The sequence below is a fragment of the Gymnoscopelus braueri genome (assembly GCF_963280865.1).
Source record: "Gymnoscopelus braueri genome assembly, chromosome: 22".
Lineage (NCBI taxonomy): Eukaryota > Metazoa > Chordata > Actinopteri > Myctophiformes > Myctophidae > Gymnoscopelus > Gymnoscopelus braueri.
Genome location: NC_137624.1, coordinates 30,604,272 through 30,630,372, shown reverse-complemented (window position 1 = coordinate 30,630,372; position 26,101 = coordinate 30,604,272). Strand labels below are relative to the sequence as shown.

Sequence of the window (26,101 nt, the reverse complement as noted above, 5' to 3'; positions counted from 1 at the left end):
CAACAGGTAGCTATTTCGACCTGCATACTGTATGTACTGTACTGTGTGTGTGTGTGTGTGTGTGTGTGTGTGTGTGTGTGTGTGTGTGTGTGAGAGAGAGAGAGAGAGAGAGAGAGAGGGTGAGGTTCTATATTGGTAATAGTGTTGAAGTGAATGATTGAACTCCCATAAACCCATTCATGGGAGCGATGATTTTTGTCTGAATTTGTTCCATTATATTTGTAATATTTAATATTTGCCTGTATTTCCCTCTCTGTCTCTCTGTCTCTCCTTCTCTATCTCTATGTCCTTCTGTCCACATACTGTATAACATCTTTCTCAGTTGGGCTACACAGATCAGTTGCAAAAAACTAAGCTAATATTATGTGACTATATTCTTCTGATAATTATCAACAATTAGAAAAAGAAGAATGGTTCGGGTTCATTTCTCAGTTCTGTCCTTTAATCTCATAATGTACAGTAAACTATAATTGTGAACACATTCATCCAATCTTAAATGTTGTAGGCAAACCAGTGCCATATCAGAGTTCCATTCAACTTCAACAGTTTATCTATATGTCCCTGTTGGGACACTAACCCCAATCACAGCACCCAAATTGTTGGTGAATTGTAGCCTATACCTACCCTAGAATGTCAAATAAAACTTTGCAAACAATAAAACTTATGAAATACGAACCAGTAAAGATGCCATCCAGCTGTAGGCTAAACGAGAGTGTTTGCCATTCAATTAAAAACTCCTCTGTCGCTGCGACGTGACGTACGGTATGTTAAACACTTCAAATTCAGGAGATCAACAATGTGAGGTCTTCCTCTAACACCACCGAGCACCCGGCTTTAGCACTGGGCTTAACACTGCAGGCAGCAACATGTGTGTGTGTGTGTGTGTGTGTGTGTGTGTGTGTGTGTGTGTGTGTGTGTGCGCGTGTGTGTGTGGGACAGAGAGAGAGAGAGAGAGAGAGAGAGAGAGAGAGAGAGAGAGAGAGAGAGAGAGAGAGAGAGATAGGGACACGGACAGAGAGAGAGACAGACAGAAGAGGAGGAGGGACTTTTCTTTTCTGTTTAGCCGCAATTGCCGTAAGTTAAGTCTCACTTTACCGTGGCAGCAGGTGCAGACTATTTTTACGTTGATTTATTAGTTTTGGAAAACGCACTTAGTGAAACAGGTACTGTAGTCTGGCTGTTTATCACAGTTTATGGATGACCGGAAAACTGAACCACCCAAAATAGATCACACAAATGTCTGAAATTAAGTAAAAGTATCAATACTGCAATGTAGAAATACTATATTACAAGTAAATGTCAGGAATTCAGAATTTACTTGAGTAAAAGTATAAAAGTATTGGTATCAAAATGTACTTAAAGTACAAAAGTAGAAAGTACTCATTATGTAGAATGTCCCATTTCACATGATTGATAATTTTACATAAAATGAATGCAAATCTTTTGATTTGTATACATCTTATCTTATTTCCAATTGGCCTGAAATGTATATAGGGCTGACGTGGGTAATGTATCTTTTGTAATAATAATCAAAATCTTCAAAATAACTAGTTTTCAAATAATTGTAGTGGAGTAAAAGTATAATATTTGCCTCTGAGATGTAGTGGAGTAGAAGTAAAAGTACTGCAAAAGGGAAATACTCCAGTCAAGTAAGAATACCTTGAGTAAATGTACTTAGTTACTTGACACCACTGCGCGCGCACACACACACACACACACACACATGCACGCGCACACACACTCCAAAATCCTGAGAGTTCATTCAGGACAATTTTTTTCACTACAGCCTCAGAGTTAAAGGGACACTCAGGAGTTTTGGCGTGACACATTACAGGGCTGATGGTGTAAACAGAGTGTGTGAGTGTGGCGCTGTACATTCCTGGCATGTCCTGTTGTCCACACATAGTTCCTGTGTACATGCTGTAGGATGTCCTGAATCACTGCACCGGTGAAAGTTTCCTATTACGCAACCATGAGACACCCTCCAGAAACGGCCACCTGTGGGCCGTGAGGATACTGCAAGTGGACCCCCCCCAAATAATTGGTACAAACACTAAGATTGTACTGAGAATATAACGTTAATATTAAAATCAATTAATTGAACAATCAATTGATTGATCGTTAAAATAAACATGCTCTGAAAATGCAAGGAAATGCTATTTTCACGACTTTTGTGCCACACTCTTTTATGATGAAGCAGGGCATTGATTTGCATTGATTTGCAACTGCAATGGACATCTATGAAGTCTTCAGCCCCTCCATCATGAGATCTGTTAAGTTAACCACATGAACCCTAGCGTCCATAATCTGAGGTAAACGTCCGTCAGAAATAGCCAATCGGCTATTTTCGACGAAGACATTTAGCGTAGAGGGAAAGAATGACAGGGCCCAGTCTATGCACCTCTGGTCAACAAGGGTATACTTAAACAAGTACTTAAACAAGGGTTTAAGTACTGTAGTTGAGGTATGATAACTATAATTTTCTAACAGCAGTGATGCTCGACCTTTTTAATTTCAAGGTCCACCAGTTTACATATGCATTAGGTCAAAAGGTCTAGCTCTGTGACCCCAATCTACACTGTAAAAGCCTCAGTGTTCAAATTTAGCTTGGAGAATGCACAACCTAACTATCAATCATTTGGCTGGGGAGCACCTGGAACCCCCTCAAGGACCCCTGGGGTCCCTGCCTGGACCACAGGGGACACCCCGATTGTGTACACTCACTGTCAGAGTTACAAACCGGTAAGGGTCCATTTGGTTTCCTAGCTATCAATCATTTAGCTGGGGACCCCCTGGAACTCCCTTTAAGGACCCCCGGGGGACCTCAGACCCCATATTGAGAACCAGTGTGTTGACTGAGCTTCCTTAGTTACAGAGTATTGAGGCAAACGCTCACGTTGTCTGTAGTCAGTCGTACAGTATAGGCTCCAGTTAATGGTATTATTTACACTGATTGTCAGACAAATATGTTGTTATTCCCTGGTGACGGTGTGAGTGTTTTTCCTTTTCCAAACGGCAGTTGAGAAACTATTAACCCATTAAGACCGGGAAAGCATCTGTCATTTTAGATTTTAACCACTTTAACCATTATCTTATACTTTGGCTTTTACTTTTATACATAAAAAAATAGCAGATATACATAAGCTCATAGCGTGGCATCGAGTGCCGCCGCTCTATGAGCTTGTAGATCTGCTATTTCTTTTTTTTAAATCGTGAATATATATATATATATATATATATATATATATATATATATATATATATATATATATTTTAAGCAAACATTTGTAACTCAAATCTTTGCTTCTGGGGGATTCTACAAAATATGTCTCCTAAATCCTAACAGTTTTTTGAAAAAACGTATGTTGTTATAACCAGTGGTTAAGGACCACTTACAGTAGGAGTGGTGTCAAAGACCCCCCCCTCCCCAAATGTATTTTGCCATCTCAAAATGTGTTGTTCCAGGGACCTCTAAAAGAAAATAATTTAGTTAAACATTTTCACTTTATAAATATATATATATTCAAAGATTTGCACAAATGTTCGGCGCTATGAGCTTGTAGATCTGCTATTTTTGAACAGCCAAAGAAATCGTAAAAATGACACAGACGCGTTCCCGGATCGAACGGGTTAAACAAGTGTGCGATGAATTACACAGCATACCGCGGCTGTCGCAACCAAACGCAGAGCCGTTCCTCCGGCCTTTTCCTGTTGATGTTCCAGTTTCTTCCACGGTGGCTGTTGGGACAGATGGTTTATACTGCAGGGTCGGAGGTCAAACTCACTTAGCACATGGGACGGCTTCCAGGATTAGACCTCAGATTTGAGGCATATATACAGTGACCAGGCATCCCTGTTCGTCTGGGGATTGCCCCAGTTTCGAGCCGTTTTACACACACACACAGATATTTATAATAGACGTTTATAACCCAGGAGTTAAGAACCTTAAGGAACCGACCCACCGTAAGCACTAGGACAACGGACAAACTGTTCTCCTTCTTGATTATTCCTTTTTCGCTTATTACCTGTTGTTGTATGTTTACTATTATTATTATTATTATTGTTGGTGCTGCTAAAATGTCTGAACCAGAACAAAATATGTTTTACTCTAGCCTCTTATGTACCTGTACACAAGACGTCACAGTAAAGATCACCTTGGGTGTCCCGAACGCGGACAAATATCTGTAAAACACCCAAATATCCAAGGTTTTCAACATTGACTATCAAATTGTCCTGGCCGGTTTCACCACAATTAAAATAAGGCTAATAATATTACACTTCAGTACTTACATACCACGCTGGGCAAGACCCTAGCCGGTTGAGTGTCTAAACGGAAGTACTGGAATTTGGCAGAAGTACCTCCCAAGGAAATGACGTTGAGGTTTTACAGATCTGTTTACATCCTCCACGCATCTTGATTGAAAAAGACAGTTTCCGGGGGAAGTACATATGACGGAGGTACCGCCCTATACATATTCTCTGCATTAGGTCGTTACCAGGCGTTTCTCCTCAGAGATGAGAAAAGGCTGGGAACGAGGCTACTTACGTACACACACATGTACCATGTTCTGTCTCACTCATTAATACATAATGAGTGATACTGTGTACCGTATCACTTAAAAAATAAAAAAAGTAAAAAAAGTAACTTTTCACGCACACTTTACAACACCATCCATGGTGTTGAGAGGTGCAGTCACTAGGTGTGTTAAGTGCTCAGATTATTGTCTCCAATCCTGATGAAAACACCTATAGGGTCTGTCTATACGTGTGCATACATGTGCACTAGGGCATTCACAACTAATGATTTTTACTAGTCGACTCATTTGACCAAGTAGTAGTCGACTAGTTACATAATTTTTTTTTTTTACAAAACATAATAATAATATTTTTTTTAAATTATTTTTTTAGGGGGGAGGCTATTGTTTTAATGCCATCCTACTACTATATTACTATTATTATTATCCTCCTGCCCTTATTTTTATGGCGTTTTAAGGGAAGCGCTTCTGGCACAGCAGTACAGCACCACAGCAGCGTCTCCAAGGATCCCCATTGCCCAATAATAGGCTTTTATTGGGCATACTTTTGACCCCCTTTTGATAAAAAATTTAGTCAGGAGGATAATAATAATAGTAAGATGGGCCATTACTATTCGACTAGTACCAACAAAGTCGACTAGCGGTTATACTAGTCGACTAGTCGACTAGTTGGTGAAAGCCCTAATGTGCACGTGTATGAATGTGCGGTTCATTTACGGATTGGGGATTTTTTAACCCCCCAAACCGATAACCCTATGTACAGTATAAACAAAGACACCGCACAGCCCTCGGAAAGAGTGGTTGTTGCAGCATCACCAGGACACTTACTGTATGAGATATTTCTAAAGCTTCAGGCCAATGACGCATGGTTCATTTGCACACCAAAAAAAAGTGATTGAGGTAGTTAAAGTCACTGTGGAGGGGCATGGACTATGCCCCTCCACAGTGACTTTAACTACCTCAATAACTTTTACTTGCTCTGTGGCTGTAGTGTCCCGTTTCACTGCATGGTGTCCTATCAAGGACAGAGATAGATATATATATATATTTGCATGTTTCCTCTCGGTTTGAAGCCAGGAAAAAGCAGCGTGAGCCGAGGCAGGTAGTCGTTACATTCCCAGACTGTTTGAAACGGGATGAGTCGAATAACAAGCGCTCAAAACCCAGAGACTCTTGAGGCTTGCAACTCCTCAAGGCCAGAGGTGGGAAAAGTACTCTTAATGTTTTACTTAAGTAAAAGTATCAATACTGCAATGTAGAAATACTCTGTTACAAGTAAAAGGCCCGTGTTTAAAATGTTACTTGAGTAAAAGTACAAACGTATTGGCATCAAAATGTACTTAAAGTACCAAAAGTAAAAGTACTAAAATGTTTGAAAATAGCAGATCTACAAGTTCACAACGCGTCGTGATGCGACGCGTTGTGAGCTTGTAGATCGGCTATTTTCAAATAGCCTAGGTACTAAATAGGGCTAAAGTGGTTAATTTATGTTTTATAACGTAATAATATATCTCTGCAAAGTAACTAAAGTTTTCAAATAATTGTAGTGGAGTAAAAGTATAATATTTGCCTCTGAGATGTTGTGGAGTAGAAGTAAAAGTGTAGACAATTGGAAATACAAAATTGTACTTAAGTACAGTGCTTCAGTAAATGTACTTAGTTACTTTACACCCACTGCTCAAGGCTAACTGTAGAATACCAAGGGTTGACAGGGCTAAGGCCTGTATGACATCCAAATAGTTGTTTGTTGATGTCTGGCAGACCTCGTCTGAAAGAACAAGGACTAGTTTGTTTACAGTAAACATAACACTCAAGCCCGTTGGCCCAGTGGTTTCCCATAATATCACAGCAATATTCAACCGACCTAAATTACACAGCAACAGCAACTGTGAAAACATTGTTTAAAAAGAATGACTGGGAACTCTACTAATGTGACCAGGATACAATGCAGAATAGCAGCTATTCTTTAATAAGACCTCTCTGGTGTATTTGAACTTCCGGTTTAAATTCATATTCATATGGGCAGAAATGCTGACCATAATCCAGGCTGGCTAATGGGTATTACAAAGGTATATTAAAACGTGTGCCGTACCCTATATTATATGATGTACTGTATGTTATGTACAGTTTGTATATACTGTAACAATATTTATTGCATTATTAAAAGTATCGAAATTTACTAAGTATAAATTCTTTTTTATATAATCATAAAATCAGAGCAAAATACAGTATAATACAGCCATGATAGTAGTAGATTTGATGGAACAGTCGCTACAAAAATCCCAAAATACTACCAGATTATATGATATGGTGAATTATAAAATCATTTTAATATATTGATCAACTCCACATTTGTAGCTTTAGGACAAATCTCATCAGCACATAAACAGCATTTAAGAATTAAAAGCAACAAATTATAATGGTACGAAATTGGTACTAGATAGCATACAGCCTGAACAACTCCGTTTTTCATAGGAGGGATATTGCTAACAAATCTTGCAATGGTAAATTTTTGTCTTGAAGAGGTTTTTCCTACACAACTGCCATTGTTTGTACCCACGTGGATTGTTTGAGGAACCTTTTTTTTGTCCCCATTGCGAACCTCAAACATTCCCCAAATACCAGTGCATTGTTTTCTAACCTCCCTAATCAAATAAATGTCAATCAATGGCCGAGAGTCTCGGGACTAAAACCGCAAACCTGAGCAAGGTTGGAAACCAATGCACACATCCGTGTGAAAAACAAACATTTTCTTTCAGTCTCACATCTCCAGCTTCCATTTCAAGTCAAATGTGATTTACAAGGTACCACACACTGGTATCTGGTCCCCTGTACGGTTATACCCCTTGAACTATCCCACCTGAGGGAACATTAGCCAAAAATAGCCGATCTACACGCTCACGCAATGCGACGCGTTATGAGCTCGTAAACCGTCTATTTTGGTCGAAGAGATTGAAGAGACTGAACAAATTACAGAGCCAACTCAGGTGCAATTTACCACGAGTGTTTAAAGGAATAGTTCACCCAAAAAATGACTTATTTGCTATTAATTACACACCCCATGAAGCCTTGAATTCATGGAGATTTGTTTTGTTTATGACACATTCCTAAGCCAATCATTTGATGACCGGGTGTATTTCCGGTAGGAGACACAAAGAGCCTCCTTTGTGTCTCCTACCGGATACATTAGCATCTTTCCGCCGGTAATCAAATGATTGGCTTAGGAATGCGACAATAACAAAAAACCTCCATGAATTCAATGCTTCATGGGGTGTGTAATTGATAGAAAAAAAAGATTTTTTTTGGGTGAACTTCTCCTTTAAGTGGTTAATTAATTCTCCAGTAGTCACTGGGAGTTGACATCAGAAGGCTTCAATTTGATCAGATTCCTAACTAACCTTGGCTTAGATGAAGTTAAGATGCCTCCACAAACATTATTATGTTGTGCATCACACACACATCTCCCATCTGTTCATGTAGGGGCTGATGCTGTGTTACCGGGGAAACCACTGATTGATGCCCCGTGGGCACTGCCTCTTACATGAGACTCATGCTGGCAGGAGGTTGCTGCCAGTGACAGTAGGGGATCTATCTCCACCACAGCATCACTGTACCTGAACAGACAACCCAGGCTTCAACTTCCTCAAACTGATTTATCATGCCTTGACATACAGTAATACTGTTAATCCATTAAGACCGGGAACGCATCTTTGGCTATTGAAAAAATTGCAGATATACAAGGCTCATAGCGCGGCACAGAGTGCCACGCTATGCTGTTTCTGAAAAATCGTGAACATTTGTGCAAATCTTTGAATATATATATATTTTTTACATTTTTACTCAAATCTTTGCTTCTAGGGAGTCTACAAATGTCTTCTAAATCCTAACAGTTTATTTTTTAAACGTATGTTGCTATATATATAATTTAAATATATATATATATCAGTGGTTCTCAAACCTTTTTCATGTCAAGGACCCCCAAAATTATATGTATTTGGCCACGGACCCCCATCTAAAAAAAATGGTTCCAGGAGCCCCCCCCAGAAGCAAAGATTTGAGTATATTTAGAAATATATATATTCAAAGATTTGCACACATTTTAAAGATTTTTCAAAAATAGCAGATGTACAAGCATAATGTATGAGCTTGTATGTCTGCTTGAATAGCCAAAGAAATCTAGAATGACACGGATGCGTTCCTGGTCCTAATGGGTTAAAGTAAGAGCTGAAGTTTTAGTGTCTTTGCGGAGGCATGCCAGAGGGAGTGTGTTACTTATATGCTGACACTAAAACTGGCGAGGAAGTTGATCAAAAGGTCCTCTATCTATTGGCACAAACTTTTTCATTACAAAGATTGCACATCATATTCACTTGAGACAATTTGAGTGCACATTTTAAATGTACAAACACTTGCGTCATACCATAACATCTTGAAACCACAGTAACACAATAACTTAATCATCTTTGTAATCAATAGTGAATCATGGTGCAAGTACATGATTTCTGTTGCTATAGTAACCCTCTGTGTAGAAGTTGGGGTCGGGGACATCCAGGGGTCCTTGAGGGGGTTCCAGGGGGGTCCCCAGATAAATGTCCCCAGCCAAATGGACCCTTACCGATCTGTTACTCTAGGGGTGTACAAATGGAACCAAATGGACCCTTACCGATCTGTAACTCTGAGGGCGCACAAATGGAATCAAATGGACTCTTACAGCTCCATTTGGTTCCATTTGTACACTTGCAGAGTAAGATTAACACTGAGGAGGAGTGTACAGTGTAGGGTCCCAGCGATAGAAATCATATCTAAGTGGGGGTCTGTGAAATCAAAAACGTTGAGTCAGCGTAATAAGAGGCCAGACATGGTGTCAGACTGGACTTAACAGACTAAAATAGGTAACTGTAGGAGACAACAAAGGCTGGCACTGTGCTGTAATTAGTCACAAAACCCTGGCACTCCTACAGTGTCCACTTTGATCATATTCTGGTGCAACGACAGAAGATCTGTCCGACTCCGACAAATGTATCACCTCTGTTCCACGGATTGTTGGCAGTTCAGTTCACTGTATACACTGCAGCACACTCAGTGTGCATTTAGCTCTGAGAGTGTCAAATGGGTCCATTTGTTTCAATTGTTGCTATACAGTGTAAAATAATAACGCAACAAGTTGTTTCTGTGTGTGTGTGTGTGTGTGTGTGTGTGTGTGTGTGTGTGTGTGTGTGTGTGTGTGTGTGTGTGTGTGTGTGTGTGTGTGTGTGTGTTTGTGTAAAAGTGAGAGAAAATAAAAACATTTGCATAAAAAAACATTATGGAAAGCAACTGTATTCTATTTACAGTACGCCCGTTCCAAGCGAGCAGAACGTGGCAACTGCTCTGAGAAAATCTGAAATTCTTACAGACATTGATTGTGCTTCTTAGTCCGAGAATGGAGGAAACAGACGCCGCTAGAACGGAAAACACACGTTTCAGATACTGGCTCAGCATTGTTTAGCTTTGAATGACTAAAACACATGTCATGTTTCCCCCAGGTGCAGTGTGTGTGTGTGTGTGTGTGTGTGTGTGTGTGTGTTCATGTGCACGCATGCATGCGTGTGTGTATTGTGTGTGTGCTCTTGGGTGTGTGTCTGTATGCGTGCGTGCGTGTGTGCGCGTTTGCGTGCGTGCATACAGTGTGTATGTGTTGCCTTTGTGTGTGTGTGTGTGTGTGTGTGTGTGTGTGTGTGTGTGTGTGTGTGTGTGTGTGTGTGTGTGTGTGTGTGTGTGTGTGTGTGTGTGAGTGAATGAATGCATCACTTTATATGTGTAACAGTGCACTCCTCTCCCCTATCCTGGCTGCAGGAGCGCTCTTGTTTGCATGCAAGCAGAGGCAAGTTGAGATTCAATATTGTGTCTAATGATAGTCTGGGAACTTCTCAGAAGCCCACGCGTCATAAATACCTCCGACAAGCACAGGAAATCACTCTATGCATGTCGTTTACGGTTTATCACTTTGCAAACTTATAAAGCAACAAGCTTTGCTGCACGGTGAGCGCACACACACACACTCACGTGTGCAAAAATGCTCAGAAAGGATTAAATTCTATTTCATCACACTGAAAGAGTTTGAGTGGATTAAAGTTTAAATGCTGTAAAGATCCAGCTGTGTTGAGACTCTCAGTTGTAATTATTATTGCTCAAACCTGCATCTCATCTTGGCTGCAAAAGAACCCCGTTATCCTAAATGCTGTCTACTGTTTGTACAGTACAGCAAACTGTGGAAGTCCAGGAAATAGGTTATAGAATGAAACTGTAGGGCATTGGTTCTCAAAGTGGGGTCCGGGGACCCCCAGGGGTCCTTGGCTATTAAAAAATAGCAGATATACAAGCTCATAGCGTGGCACCGAGTGCCACGCCATGAGCTTGTAGATCTGCTATTTTTGAAAAAAGATTATAACAATGCAAATATTTTAATATTTTTTTATTTTAAAGCGAACATTTTTAACACAAATCTCTGCTTCTGGGGGTCCCTGGCACAAAACCTTTTCAGATGGGGGTCTGCGGCCAAATACATATCATTTTGGGGGTTCCTTGACGCGAAAAAGTTTGAGAACCACTGCTGCAGGGTACACAGTGAAATGGTCATTTTGACTCTGTATACAGAGTAAAATCCTAAAGTGTTAAGTTATCCGCGTGTAACTCTGGTTACACTTGCACACAGCTCAGAGTTCATGTAAATGTTGAGCCAGCCGGCCGGCAGGCTGCAGGAAGCCAAAAAACAAGCATGTCATAATAACAGTTACCTGAGTGAGAAGACGGTACATCTGATAATCCATACTTTGGCAAATGATGAACCGGTTGATGCTGAACCACTTCCATGCTGCCTCTAAGCTCCTATAACTTTGAGGAAACCCCCCTCCCCTCCCCCCAAAAAAGGGCTCCTGAACGGGACTACAGACAGTGTCCCGGATGCGTGTGTTATGCTGTCCGGAGGAGCATGCAGCAGCGTGCTGTATGTACTGTATGTGACTCAGTCTGGAGAGAGAGAGAGAGAGAGAGAGAGAGAGCAGTTCTCTCAGTTCTTTTGGCCCCGGCTCAGGATGAGTGAGTGAGCACAGCTGACAGGGTGTGAGACGGAAAGACAAGAAGGGGGAGTCGAGCATTGAACGGGGGGGGCATTGGGTTGGGGTGGAGGGGACGAAGTCAATGGGTTGACCACATACACACAGACTAGACACAAAAGTACATACACACACACACACACACACACACACACACACACACACACACACACACACACACACACACACACACACACACACGTTTTGCTATTACTCTACTTGTTATTACATCAACATTTTAGGATGGCGATTTTATGAAAATAATAAGTATTTTTAACCCTAAAGCAATGTGTCGCGCTGCGATGTGTTTTTAGTGCGTTGACACCGTCATGCAACTAAATATAAATTATAAAACAGACATAACTAACCCCAATCCCTAACCTCTAAATGATTCATCCTAACTTCAACCTGAATATTTAACAAATTGTGAGCCTAACTCTTTTCTAACCAAGAAACCAGGGCTCTCACAAGTACACACACACACACACACACACACACACACACACACACACACACACACACACACACACACACACACACACACACACACACACACACACACACACACACACACACACACACACACACACACACACACACACACACACACACACACACACACACACACACACACCTCCCCATCCTCCTCCTATTTCCAACTATAATGAGAAGAACAACAGGCAGATCTGTCAGTGGGCCCGGTGTGACTCTGAAAGAGGGCTGTTGGGTTTTTTTTTCCCCCCCCCGACAAGCAAACGTAGAATCTCCATCTCGGGTTACAGTGCTACTGTATGTTAAAGCTGCAATCTAAGAGTTTCATGGCCTATAGCCAGGATTCAAACTCCCTGGCCTCACCCACACAGTGTGGTACCACCAGCATCCCTGATCCTCTTCTTTATCTAATATAATTACATAGTATTCACAACGGTATGTTTATTCATTGTGTGGCTGTGTTTTCTTAAAGGCAGACCTATGAAGAGGCAGACCTATTCATATTAGGGGTGTGCCGAATTTCACCAAACGATACGATACGATATTTGGCTCACAACTTCGATACGATTTCGATACGATACGATACGCACTTTTTTTATTATGAAGAATATATGGGGGAGAAAAAAAGCAAATGCAAACAAATAATTCTGTTTTTGCATTATTCAGATATGCGAACTTGTAGCTTTTCAGCTACGATAGCCGTTTTGAATCCAAATAGGGCAATAGTGTGACACCTGACCCCGAAAAAAAAAAAACATGTTGTCACCCTTTTCACCTCGGGGCTGTTTGCATGCCTGATTATTATTATTGTAGAAAACGAGATTTTTTTTTCTCAAAACGATACATATCGTCACGAAAACGTATCGCGATATATCGCGGGACGATATATCGGCACACCCCTAATTCATATATTGCAGGTTCACCAGCGTCAGCTGCGCTGCTCCATACCAAGAAAGGCAGCAGCCATGGCCTCAAGGAGAGAGGCTGTGACAGCCAGCGTTCGCCTGACAGCTTGTCTATAAGAGATCGATACATTAATCGTTTCTTCATTAATTTACATCTGCATCTACAGTAAGGTAAAACGCTGTCAATACTGTGTACTTTCCCAGGTTAACCAGGAACCTATAGCATCAGCCTAAGCAATATACCGTAAATTTCGGACTATAAGCCGCGACTTTTTTCCAATTTTTCGACCCTGCGGCTTATATAACGGTGCGGCTTATCTATGGATTTTTACAGCTAACGGCCACTAGGGGACCTCCTAAATCTATGGATTTTACACCCGCGGCTTATAGTCCAGTGCGGCTTATATATGTTCCAAACATTCAATTTAGCTGCTGCGGCTTATAGTCAGGTGCGGCTTATAGTGCGAAAATTACGGTACTATCGAAATAACGACTGCACAGATGTTAATGTGCAGTCGTAGGCCACAGGCTATGGTGGATATGTGTCTAACCTTGTTCCAGGTGTGTTTCTGGGCCTGTATCTTCCCATGTATCTACACTAGAGGTGTCCTGTTGCACTTACCTCCCACCCATAGGCTGCTTTATGGGGGGGGGGGGTCAACCAACCAAAGTTACAGGTGGTCCCTGCTCTCCTCAATAGATAAAGTTCAGAATGGAGACACCTCAATGCAAACCTCAAATTAAGCCCCCTAAAGCCATTGTCTGATAAAAGAGCATATAGGCTATACATACTATAGAGGCCCTCTGGCTATCCATTACCATCTGATGCATAATGAGCCACCAACAGCATCACACAAAAGGTTAGGTCAAGACTGTCCCTCTCACGCCCCCACAGGGCCATGGAAATCATCACATCAGATAAGACAAGAACAATGGGGCCAGGTCCAACCTCACATTCTTTGGTTGCCGACGGGCAAACATGACACCACTCACTCCTAAAGCTGGATATCTGTGTCCTGGAAACGCCAGAGGATGTGCCAGAAAAATGCAAGGAATTAGACCAATTAAAGTTTGTGGAAGCAATAGTTGGTGCTGTTGTAAAACATTGACACGAAACTCTTTAATCCGGGAATCGCATCTGTGTCATTTTAGATTTTAGCTATAACTGTTATTTTATACTTTGGTTATTCAAAAATAGCAAAATCTTGAACATTTGTGCAAATATTTTTTTGTTTTAAAAAAAAATATATATATTTTTACTCAAATCTTTGCTTCTGGAGGTCCCTGGAACAAAATATTTTACAAATGCTCGCTTTAAAAATATATATTCACAGATTTGCACAAATTTTCAAGATTTTTCAAAAATAGCAGATCTACAAGCTTGTATATCTGCTATTTTTGAATAGCCCAAAGAAATCTAAAATTGATACAGATGCGTTCCCGGTTCTAATGGGTTAAATTCTGTGCAAACTGACACACTACGACTGAGATGCGGTAATATAAGTCTACAGTTTGTCATCATTCAGTCTATGTACTGTGCAGCACAATGCTGCTGTAATGCTGCTGTAGGGCTGCTGCCATAGTCTGGGTTAAAAATCTAATATTTTATGCAAATTCAACAAATTGTATGCAAATTTTCAGGGGCAAAATTTGCCTACCCAATAGCCAGACAAATGAGCGATATTTGTGCAGAGTTTGGAGGCAGTTGGACCACACTGGTCTGCTGTAAGACCCCCGCCAACCTAACTAGTACATCTGCAGTGGTTGGAGGTGGTCTCTCTACTCCATTCCATTGAGATATTAGGACACCTACTGGTTGACAAGCATTGCCTGAAACACATAAGCGCAATACCTTCCTTGGTCAAGCGGAGAGGCCGTCTTACCATCGTGACGCGTTTTGAGCTTGTAGATCTGCTATTTTTGAGAAAGAAAAAAAAAAGAAATATCTTTAATAATAATTTAAAACTAATCTTCTGGGGGTCGATCCCTGGCACACAATGTTTTCAGATGGGGGTCCGCGGCCAAATACAATACAATTTGGGGGTCCTTCGCGAGAAAAAGTTTGAGAACCACTGGTTTAGTGGGTATGAGAGGCCGTCTGGTAATCAGAAGGCCAACGGTTCGCCTCCCTGCTCGCCCAGTCATACGTGTCGGAGTGTCCCTGCTCATCATGACCATCAGCTGGGTGAAGCTGAAACTGAATTCCCCCAGCGGGATTATTAAGGTCTACAATAACACAAGATTTGTAGTTTCTTAATGGATTTCAGCTTTAATACTTTACTCTTTACAAATGGTTTAACCCATTAAGACCTGAGGAGGTCGATTCTACAAATCACCACCTCATATGTCCAAAACTGTTACTTTTCAGGATTCAAATATCCTAAAATAGCAAAAGTAGCAGTAGATCTGCTACTTTAGGTACTTTTGTTCGACGCTGTAGTATGTATGATCAAGTGGGGCGTTAAATGTACGGAAAAACACAAAAAGTTAGAAAATGGAGATAAGAGGTTTCTGCTCAACAGCAGCAAAATGCCTTCTAAATCCTAACAGTTTTCTGAAAAACCTATGTTGCTATATATATAGCTAAAATCTAAAATGACACAGATGCTTTCCAGGTCTAAATGGGTTTAAGAGTGAGTGAGTGAGGTTGGTTGACATCCAGACCTACAGCATGTAAAGCAATGGGTCACTCTGTTACAGTGATAAACTCTGCTGACAATGAGCCAAAGCGTCCGATTCCATGCCAACTAAATAAAGAGTTGTGTCTGTGTGTTCTGCCAGGGCTGCTGTAAATACACCATTATGCAACGGGAATCAATTTCAACTTCAAGAAAAGGAAACATGCGGCTCAGCCTTCACTCATGTGAGGAAACGTGTATCGGAATAGAAGTTGGAAGTGATAATTGGTTTTTCGACGGAGGCCAAAACAGAACTCCACCAGTGATTCTGTGACACTTATTATTACCGTGCCAATATTTGCCTCGGTTTTTAAACATCATTCTCACAGCTAATGACAACTTTTAAAATAAAGAAAGAAATGCATGTCATAAATGCTGCACATCTATTGTAGGTCTTAAAACCGGGAACGCATCTTTGTAACCACTTTAACCATTATTTTATACTTTGCCTATTCAAAAAATAGTAGATACAAGCTCATGAGCTTGTAGATCTGCTATTAAAAAAAAATCTTGAACATTCTTGCAAATCTTTGAATATTTATATTTTTTTGAGTGAACATTTTTAACTCAAATCTTTGCTTCTGGGGGACAAAACATTCTGTGATGGGGGTCCGCGGTCAAATACATATCATTTTGGGTGGTCCTTGACATGAAAAGGTTTGAGAACCACTGATATTATAGCAATATACGTTGTTTTGTTCCTGTTAGGATTTAGAAGACATTTGTAGAATCCCCAGAAGCAAAGATTTGAGTTACAAATGTTCCCTTTAAAAATATATATTCAAAGATTTGCACAAACTTTCACGATTTTTCAAAAATAGCAGAACGAGTGCCGCGCTACGAGCTTGTATATCTGCTATTTTTGAATAGCCAAAGAAATCTAAAAATGACACACAGACGCGTTCCCGGTCTTAACAGGTTTAGTGAGAAGAGACCACAAACATTCTGTTCAATTCCCCAAAGATCATGTGTGGCATCGTGCCACTCCACTGTCTGAATGCCAGAATCCTTGGGAGTGCAGTACTGCTAAGACCAGTGACAGCTTCACCAGCTACTGACAGGGGATTAAAAGCTAATTAAAACCCGTCGAGTTTTTTCTGAGTACTGGCAGCTGCTGTCACCTGAAGACTTGCACGCAGCGTCAGTCACACACTGCGCTGTACTAGAACTAAGTAGAGAACCCAACCGATGGCAGATTTTTGGCTCCGATGCAATCCCGCTTTTGGAGAGTTCTAGTCCATCGTTCAAAACCCATGTTTTGAACGATATTTTTCTAATCAATTTGATGAACCTTTGAAGGTCAAAAATAGCCGAATTACAAGCTAACGTGACACAATGTGAGCTTGTAGGTCAGCTATTTTAGAAAATGTTTGACAGCTTTTTTTGGAACACCAAGTTGAAGAAAGTTGTTTAAAAAAATCGTGTCACATCGGCCGTATAATCAGACACCAAAAGTCAAATAATGGACGATATATCAGCCAGACCAGATACATTGGTCTGGCTCTATAACCAAGTCTCGGTAAAACATTACATCAACTATACTGAGAGGCAGGACATAAAGGAAACTTCTAGAAAGGTACAGAGCACACAGGTCTCTCTAGTGTCAAGTAATAGTACTGAACGTGCATTCTTTAAATGCTGTAATGGCAGCCTATATTTACTCAATGGAATGATCTGTGCAGTGCCAATTAATTCCTGTTTACAGTTTTGCCTGCATAGCAGATGGTTATTTGCAGGTTGAATGTAACTAGAATATAAGCCACACGCCTCTTCCACTCCAGCCATTCCCCACCTGTGGGCCGGGGCCCATTGGTGGTCGGTGAGGGTACTGCAAGTGGGCCCCATCTAATAAATGGCAAAATGGCAAGATTGGTGCCTGATCAACTACTAGAAAGTGTGTCAATCACACATTGAATCTTCTATCACATTGGTTCTCAAAGTGGGGTCCGGGGACCCCCAAGGGTACTTGAGGGGGTTCCAGGGGGTCCCCAGCAAAATGTGTTAATATAGCATCACAATAATTATGACCTTTTATACTTTGGCTATTCAAAAATAGCAGATATACAAGCTCATAGCGTGGCACCGAGTGCCGCGCTATGAGCTTGTAGATCTGCTATTTTTGAAAAATCTTGAAGATTTGTGCAAATCTTTGAATATATTTATTTTAAAGCGAACATTTTAACACAAATCTTTGCTTCTGGGGGGTCCCTGGCACAACATATTTTCAGATGGGGGTCCCCGGCCAAATATATATCAATTTGGGGGTCCCTGGCATGAAAAAGTTTGAGAACCACTGTTCTATTAGGACTTCATGTTTACAGAACCCTAAAGTAACCCCTAGCACGCACACACACACACACACACACACACACACACACACACACACACACACACACACACACACACACACACACACACACACACACACACACACACACACACACACACACACACACACACACACACACACACACACACACACACGCAAGAATGGAACTTGTGATTCTATTTTCTCTAGGCATTCTTGCGTGTTGAAAATGGTGTTAGTTTTGCATGGTTCAGTTGGAAGGTGGTCGAGACTGGAGGCGATTTAAAGTTGATGATAAATCTCAGACGTATGGAGCACAGTGACAGCTCATTCTTTACAATCTCATCCTGGTATAGCTGTGCCAAATGGACCTTTGGCTTCCCCACAGACCAAATGTGCTGTAACCACGCAAAATGACCATCCAGAGGAGCACCAAACCATCTCACTAAAAAGCCAAGCAGATCTGCAAGCTCGCAATGTGACGCGTTGTGAGTGCTTGTAAATCGGCTATTTTTGTACGCCACCATTAAGTGGCGTACAAAAATCCATTAGTCTGATTAGTCACATGGATGAGTGGCTAATCAGACTGATCGATTCGATGTCCATTACTTAAACAAATCTATTCAATTATTTTTCATGTCCATTCGTTGATATAAGAAATTTAAAGAAAATACATTATTTTATTTTTCTCAATTATTTGTTTAACGTACATGAGCTAGATAAAGTTGCAATTGGTTCTAAATATCAGTTTCGATATTTTTCTGCTTGTCCAGCCCTAACCTGGCGTCCCTATTTCTCCAAAATTTCACAAAAGCGGGGCCGCAGTCAGAGACTATGGCTATGTGGGGGCCCTTGGCATGGAAATGTTTGGGAACCGCTGGCTTAACTCACAAAAGATAAACACACTGTAACATTTTGAGTGTAAACTCTCTGAGAGGGTAATGTTGGTCCCCTATGGGTGCATTTTCACACTCAGGATGTGTCTGTGAAGTACACTTAACTAGACACCTGCTGCTCCTCATGAATACCATCTTTCCGTTGAGATGAGGAGCTCCAGACAGACACACACCTGCACTCATCACAGCCGCAAGATGACAGATGGAGACACACTGACCTTTGAAAGCCTCCGAAAATTGAGCACAGGGTGTCTGCGTGTATCCGAACGTTAATTTAAGACTTTTAAAAGACATTTTTAATGCCACCTTAGAATGACCTTTAAGACCAAACTTGCAACGAAAATAGACATGAAAAGTGAAAGATACACTCTTTTGCATTGGTTCTCAAAGTGGGGTGCGGGGACCCCCAGGGGTCCTTGAGGGAGTTCAAGGGGGTCCCCAGCTAAATGATGGATAGTTAGGAACCAAATGGACCCTTATGGGTCTGTAACTCAGAGAGTGTACAAATGGAACCAAATGGACCCTAACGGGTCCATTTGGTTCCATTTGTACACTCTCAGAGTTATGTCAAACTGGGGGTCCTTGAAATTAAAAAGGTTGAGAATCACTGCTAGAGACGTAAAAATCTTCTCTTATGGGGGTCCCTGGCATATCTTTTCAAATGGGGGTCCGCGGGCTAATAAGTGTCAATTGGGCACTTGACATTAAAAAGTTTGAGAACCACTGCTCTTTTGAACTGAATGCAAACAGAAGTGTTTCTGTGTTATTCCACCAATTTGGAAAAAATCCTCAGACCTGTACGGGCCAATTTTATACTCTCACAAGTTTTAACACTCAGGATGTGTGTGAGTTTGTGCACGTACTGTACTGTACACAGAGGCATCGTGGACGGTACCGTTGACTTGTGATTGGAAAACATCCATCAGATTGGATTAAATAAGGATCACAACGTTCCTGTCTGCCTCGCCACTTCGCATCCTTGTTGTTGACTCTAACAAAGCTGCCCAAAGCACTGCCTGTCTGAAAAGAGACTTCATCACATCCTTGTTGTTGACTCTAACAAAGCTGCCCAAAGCACTGCCTGTCTGAAAGAGCAGTCAGGCTGGAGCAGAGAGAGAGAGAGAGAGAGAGAGAGAGAGAGAGAGGGAGACACTGGGGGAAGGACCGAGAAATGCTGACAATGAGGTTAGGTTTTATGTGCGTGCGTTTTACATGCGTGCGTGCGTGCGTCTCTGTATGTGTGTGTGTGTGTGTGTGTGTGTGTGTGTGTGTGTGTGTGTGTGTGTGTGTGTGTGTGTGTGTGTGTGTGTGTGTGTGTGTGTGTGTGTGTGTGTGTGTGTGTGCGCGTGTGTGCGCATGCGTGAAATCTGGATGATGGTTCTGGTTAGTCCCTCTAGGTTTTGTCATATTAAATCAGAATCAATAAGGCTTTCGATAATAGTGAATGCTGCCAGGTAATGCCAGTGTACTGCGGTTATATGTGAACATAAATGGTAAACTAATTTCATGAAACGATACGATACGATATTGGGCTCACGACATCGATACGATACGATATATGGCACTTTTTTATTATGAAAATATATGGGGGGGAAGCAAATGCAAACAAATATTTCTGTTTTGCATATTCAGACATGCAAACTTGTAGCTTTTCAGCTACAATAGCCGTTTTGAATCCAAATAGGGCAATAGTGTGACACCTGACCTGAAAAAAAACAACATGTTGTCACCCTTTTCACCTCGGGGCTGTTTGCATGCCTGATTATTATTATTGTAAAAAAAAAAAAGATATTTTTTTCCCCCAAGACGATACATATCGTCACGAAAACGTATCGTAATATATCGCGAGACGATATATCGGCACACCCCTAGTGTATTTATATAGCGCTTTTATCCAAAGCGCTTTACATAGATTGTGCATTACATTCACCCATTCACACGACACACATTCATACACCGATGGCAGAGGAAACCATGCAAGGCATCAACCTGCTCATCGAGAGCAATTAGGGGTTCAGCGTCTTGCTCAAGGACACTTCGACACTAACTCTGAGGGAGCCCGAGTTGCATAATGGTTTCAGGTATGTAATCCTCTCCTCAAATTAATTCAGATGGTGTGTTGACGTCAGTCCATGGTGCATTAACCAGATAGCATTTACAGATTGAAGTGGTCTTTAGTATTGCCCTCACTGACCCTTGGACCCTCCATCATCACACACGCTCGCTCGCTCCTTCCCTCACTCGCTCACTCGCTCACTCGTTCCCTCACTCACTCACTCGCTCGCTCGTTCGCTCAGTGAAACGGGGCAAACTATGGGGTTGGCACTGGCTCAGCAGGTAGAGCGAACTTAACTACTTTCAAACGTAGTGTTCTTTTTTTTAGGCATGTTATAAAAAAAAATCTAAAGAAGCAAAAACAGCAGATCTATAAGATCACAACGTATCGCATTGCATCGCGTGACATTGTCATACAACTAATGTATAAAATAGGGCATTCATTAGAAAAAGAAAAAAAGAAAAAAACATAATAAGATGAAATATGGAAATACAAGGTTTGTCTGCCCGAAAGAGACGACATAGTGCCCCCTCCTGCCTCCCTCGTTCTCTCCTCTCTGTTATTTTACATTCAGGCTTCGGAGCATCTTTAGCGTGCTAGATTTATAGGTAGATGTTCCATGGTAGATTTATAGGTAGGCTGGGAGCTGTGAATCCAGTAGCATGTTGGCCGCCTGAAGGACCTCAGCTAAGTGAAATCTGATCCAGTCATAAAAATGTTTTCTTACAAAGCTGCATGTTTTCTCTCTTCCTTTGATGGTAGTTATTCAAAGGTACAAGTTATAGCAGCGTCTATTGCAGGGCACACATCACGTTGACCTACTAAAATGTTTCAGGATGTGGTAAGGTAATACTTTTCGCTTCAGCAGGAGAACTTTACATTCAGTTTAGTTCCACTTGCATTTCTTAAAATGTGTGTCATTCCAGGATAATATGTTATATGTTATTTATTTATTTGAATGTTTTCACATAAGAGTAAAGGCACCTACAAGTAGAGGGAGAATAGATACAGTTATAAATGTTTATGAATTACTTACATCATGTTTACTATGTTTTATATCATACAGTATATTCCAGTTACTTAATACTTAATACGTATTATTTTGGGAGTAATACAAATTAATTATAGGTACATGAATGTTTTCAAATGACTCAAATCATTATTACAAATATTACATGTTTAAAATAGATAGACCTTTATTAATCGCAGGGGGGAACTACAATTGCCAAAGGAATATTTTAATACAATTTTTTTATCTAGTTTAATGTGGTCTCCATATATGGGCAAGTTACATTTGTGACGTCCACCCACCGTCCACCAACCCACCACCCACCCACAAGGACATTTTGATATAGAATTACATGTTCCAGTAACTTATATTATTTTGAGAGTAATATAAGTGAATTAATTTATAGAAAAGAGGTATAGAAAATAACCTATATAAACTCATTCCATTTACCATTTAACAGTATCAGCATTGTTTAGTCAGCTTATGGGCAATACTGTAGTGAGTGAAAGAAGTGTATGGCTTCCCTCCAAATACTGATCAATGTTAATTACTTGATAGCCTTATCAGATTCATTTAATCAATCTCATCACCAAATACTGCTCCTTTAAAACAGTATTTCTGAAATTAAATTAGTGACATTTCTGCCGATCAGTTATTATGCCACAAGTAAAAGGATTTCATTATTAACAAAATATATTAACAAATTGAACAGTAGTAAAATCTCACGGCACTCAAACTGCATTAAAATCTGGCCAATAGGGAAAGCAGAACACAAGCAGTATATACTCTCCATATTCCTCATCACAGTCACAATCATTATCTATGAGCCGTAACTTTTAAAGCACCCATTAGCTAATACGATAAGACAAACACTTTCCCTTTCATCATAGATCCGACCAATCAAGACAAGAGCTTGAGAAAACGTTCTGGAACATTGTTGGAATCAACAGGTAAAGTTCAACAATTAAAAGCCTATATAGTTTAGCCAGTTAAAAAAAACAACAACAACAATAAAAGCACCGTTATCAGCGCAATGCCATTTAGTCAAATGCAAACCTCGCAACATTCAAAACCCTCAAGAGTATCGGCAGGTTAAAACACAGACCTGGGTTGGAGTTCAGATCCATGGGGAACAGAATAAGTCTCTCCCCTTTTCTGGGAGGAAACAGAAGCTGTTGGTGGTATACACTCCACAGTGTTCCTCATCTGGTCCCGTCCTCCCTGTGCTCCCCACAGCACCGCTGCTGCTGCTGCTACTGCTACTACTGCAACTGGTACTATGCTTTTTTTCTTCCCCCCTCCTCTCCTCTAGACTCCCTCCTCCTCCTCTCCTCTCCTCTACTCCTCCATCTCTTATATCTCCACCTCCACCACCACCACCACCACCCTCTACTGGTGAGTAGCCTCCATCTTTTTCAATCAGAAACAGTTAAAGAAAATCCAATCAGTAGAATGTATAGTATACAAGTTCATGGAAAGGCTGATACTGCACTCCACTGTCCATCACACAGTCTGTCTGGCTTTCCCGTACCGCACGCACGCACGCATACGTACGCACACACACACACACAAATGCACGTACGAGCGCACGCACACACGCACATGTATTATCGCAATAATCAAAATGCTTCAAACTTAAAATGCCACTTTTGTTAACCACTTGAACCCCCAGCATCCCTATTCTGAGGGGGAACATTCACCAAAAATAGCCGATCTACAAGCTCACAACGCGTTGCGTTGCAATGCGTTGTGAACTTGTAGATCTGCTATTTTTGGAAGTTCGCCCGACAATTTCACGACAACTTAAAATCTCTGCGATACGATTACTGTGAGCGATTATCGTCCCATCCCTACACACACACGTGCGCCAGTAGAGCTGTTCGAGGGATCTGGGTGGGACAGCGAGAGGGTCTCTCTTGCTCTTCTCTGTAGGAGAAAATGCATTGTAAATCAGCCAGCCTACCCCAAAGTCAGGGGAGGCTCTCCTTCACCCCCCTTGGGACCAGTAAATCTGGCCAAACGAAGAGTGGGCACTTGGCCAAATGACTCACCCACACAGAGCTCTATAAATACGGCTGTGTACTGTAGGCCTCGTATATAAGGCGGCTACTGGTGGCCTACAAGTCCTACGAGACACTGGTGATTCCGAGTCTGCAACAATCTCCCCATTAAAAAAAACATTCAATCTCACTGGGTCTCACACAAGCCGTCATTTATAGCTCTCATGTTCTGAAATAGAGAACACCCCTCTGATTCTAGGCTCGTTCAGAGTAAATTAAATGCTGCACTAGTATCTGTTCCATTCAGCTTGGAGGGGGGAAAAAAGAAAAGAACGGTTGAGAGAGAGAGAGAGCTAGACATCCAAATATTTACTCAAGGTGAAATTAGTTTACATACCATAGGTCTGAACATTCAAGTCCAAGGATCCATGTTTCACAAACAGTTGTGTCCCATAGCCTAGCAGCAGGCCTCAATGAAACACAGACTGGATATGGCTCTCTGCAAAGACATGGCTAACCTGATACATGCCTGGGGGGGCGGGCCAGGGTTCGGGAGTGGGGGGGGGGGGTGCACAGGGTTGACATGTCAAATACCAATCCCCTCCATCCGGCTGTTATGGAAGTGTCTGAACTTCCCGTTCCATCTCTCTCTCTTTGGCTTGAGACCAGGTTCATGGCAGTTCTCGGCTCTCACACGCCAGTTCCTCCAGAGCAGTGGTTCTCAAAGTCCCACAGGGGTCCTTGAGGGGGTTCCAGGGGGTCCCCAGCAAAATGTGTTAATCGCATCAAAATCAGTTTAAACACTTTAAGCGTATGTACGCCAGATATTTGAAAATAGCTGATTCACAAGCTTGCAATGCGACGATTGGTGAGCGTGTGGATCGGCTATTTTTGGCTATATTGAAACATTTTAACAACAACAATCCTCAGCCCTGGGCACAAAATATGTTCAGATGGGGTCTGCGGCCAAACACATATACATTTGGGGGGCCATAGACATGAAGACGTTTGAGAAGCATTGCTCCAGAGGGACTCACTACTAGTGCTGCTCGCTCTCATCGGTCACTGCTCCAGACATACTGTACAGTACTGTTCCAATAAAGTACAAAAAAGTCTGTACTTGCAACCAACAGACAGAAACATACAGATGAGACGGATACATACGGTGTACTGACAAAATCAAATACCACGATATCTTTGACCAAATATCTCGATATCATTTTTATGATTGTGACGATAATATAGTTATTTTTTTTGAAATGTTGAAAATAGCAGGTTCTGGAACATATTTTTTTTTAAGTATAAAATAGGGCTTAAGTGCTTGAAACCAGGAAAAGACAACACTCGTGCCATATCACCATATTACGATATCTAAAATCCCACACAATATCTAGTCTCTTGTCACAGTATCCATATCGTCGCTGTTGGGCAGAAACCTTGTATCTCCATGTTTCAAATGTGTACGTTTCTTTTTGTAAATTAATGCCCTACTGCCTACTTCATACAAGAGTGTCACACAAAAGAAAATGGCAGATCTACAAGCTCACAACGCCTCGCATCGGCTATTGCCACAATTGTATTATTATTATTAATAATAATAATAATAAAAAGGAACTGTTTTGGACATATGAGGTTTCTGGCCGACAGCAACGATATATTGCCCAGCCCTCCTGTAAAGAGAGGAAGATGAGGAGAACTCATCTGAGGAAGGAGAATAGGATATTTCTAAAAGCCTTCCATCATATACAGATGGTAAATAGGCTATTGTTTAGATCTGCTTTCATAAAAGGACATCTATTCAGTACTTTCCACATGAACTGAATTTAAACACCAAAATGGTATCATACGCAGTGAAAAATGCCCATTATTTACAATGTGATTTTCTTGATCTTTTGTACATAACAGTGGGCACATTGTAAAGAAGGCACCAAGGCAAACCTTAATGTGCATAATGTATCCCTAATGCACTTATTTCGATAATATTACTCATGCAATGTCTGGGATACAAAGGAATCTATCATTTCAAACAACATAACCTTAAGTACCAAAGGCACCTTTTCTTCCTTACAGCAAGGAGAATTAAATTAACTATGAAATATAAAATCAATGTGTATGAAAAGACCATGTT

The 26,101-nt window shown here is 41.1% G+C and overlaps 1 protein-coding gene across 3 annotated transcripts in view; it reads right to left on the bottom strand.

The window, feature by feature from the left end:
* Positions 1-26,101, bottom strand: part of arhgap24 (Rho GTPase activating protein 24) — a 97,438-nt gene that overhangs the window by 18,764 nt on the left and 52,573 nt on the right. The window contains exon 1 of one of the 3 annotated variants that reach the window (XM_080419899.1): positions 11,312-11,435. The exons of 1 other annotated variant lie outside the window; for it this stretch is intronic. In XM_080419899.1, the coding sequence (XP_080276025.1) occupies positions 11,312-11,387 (76 nt within the window). In that variant the 5' untranslated portion in view covers positions 11,388-11,435. Of the gene's footprint in view, positions 1-676; positions 817-11,311; positions 11,436-26,101 lie in introns of those variants that run through there. One more of the 3 variants, XM_080419900.1, reaches the window with a different exon arrangement.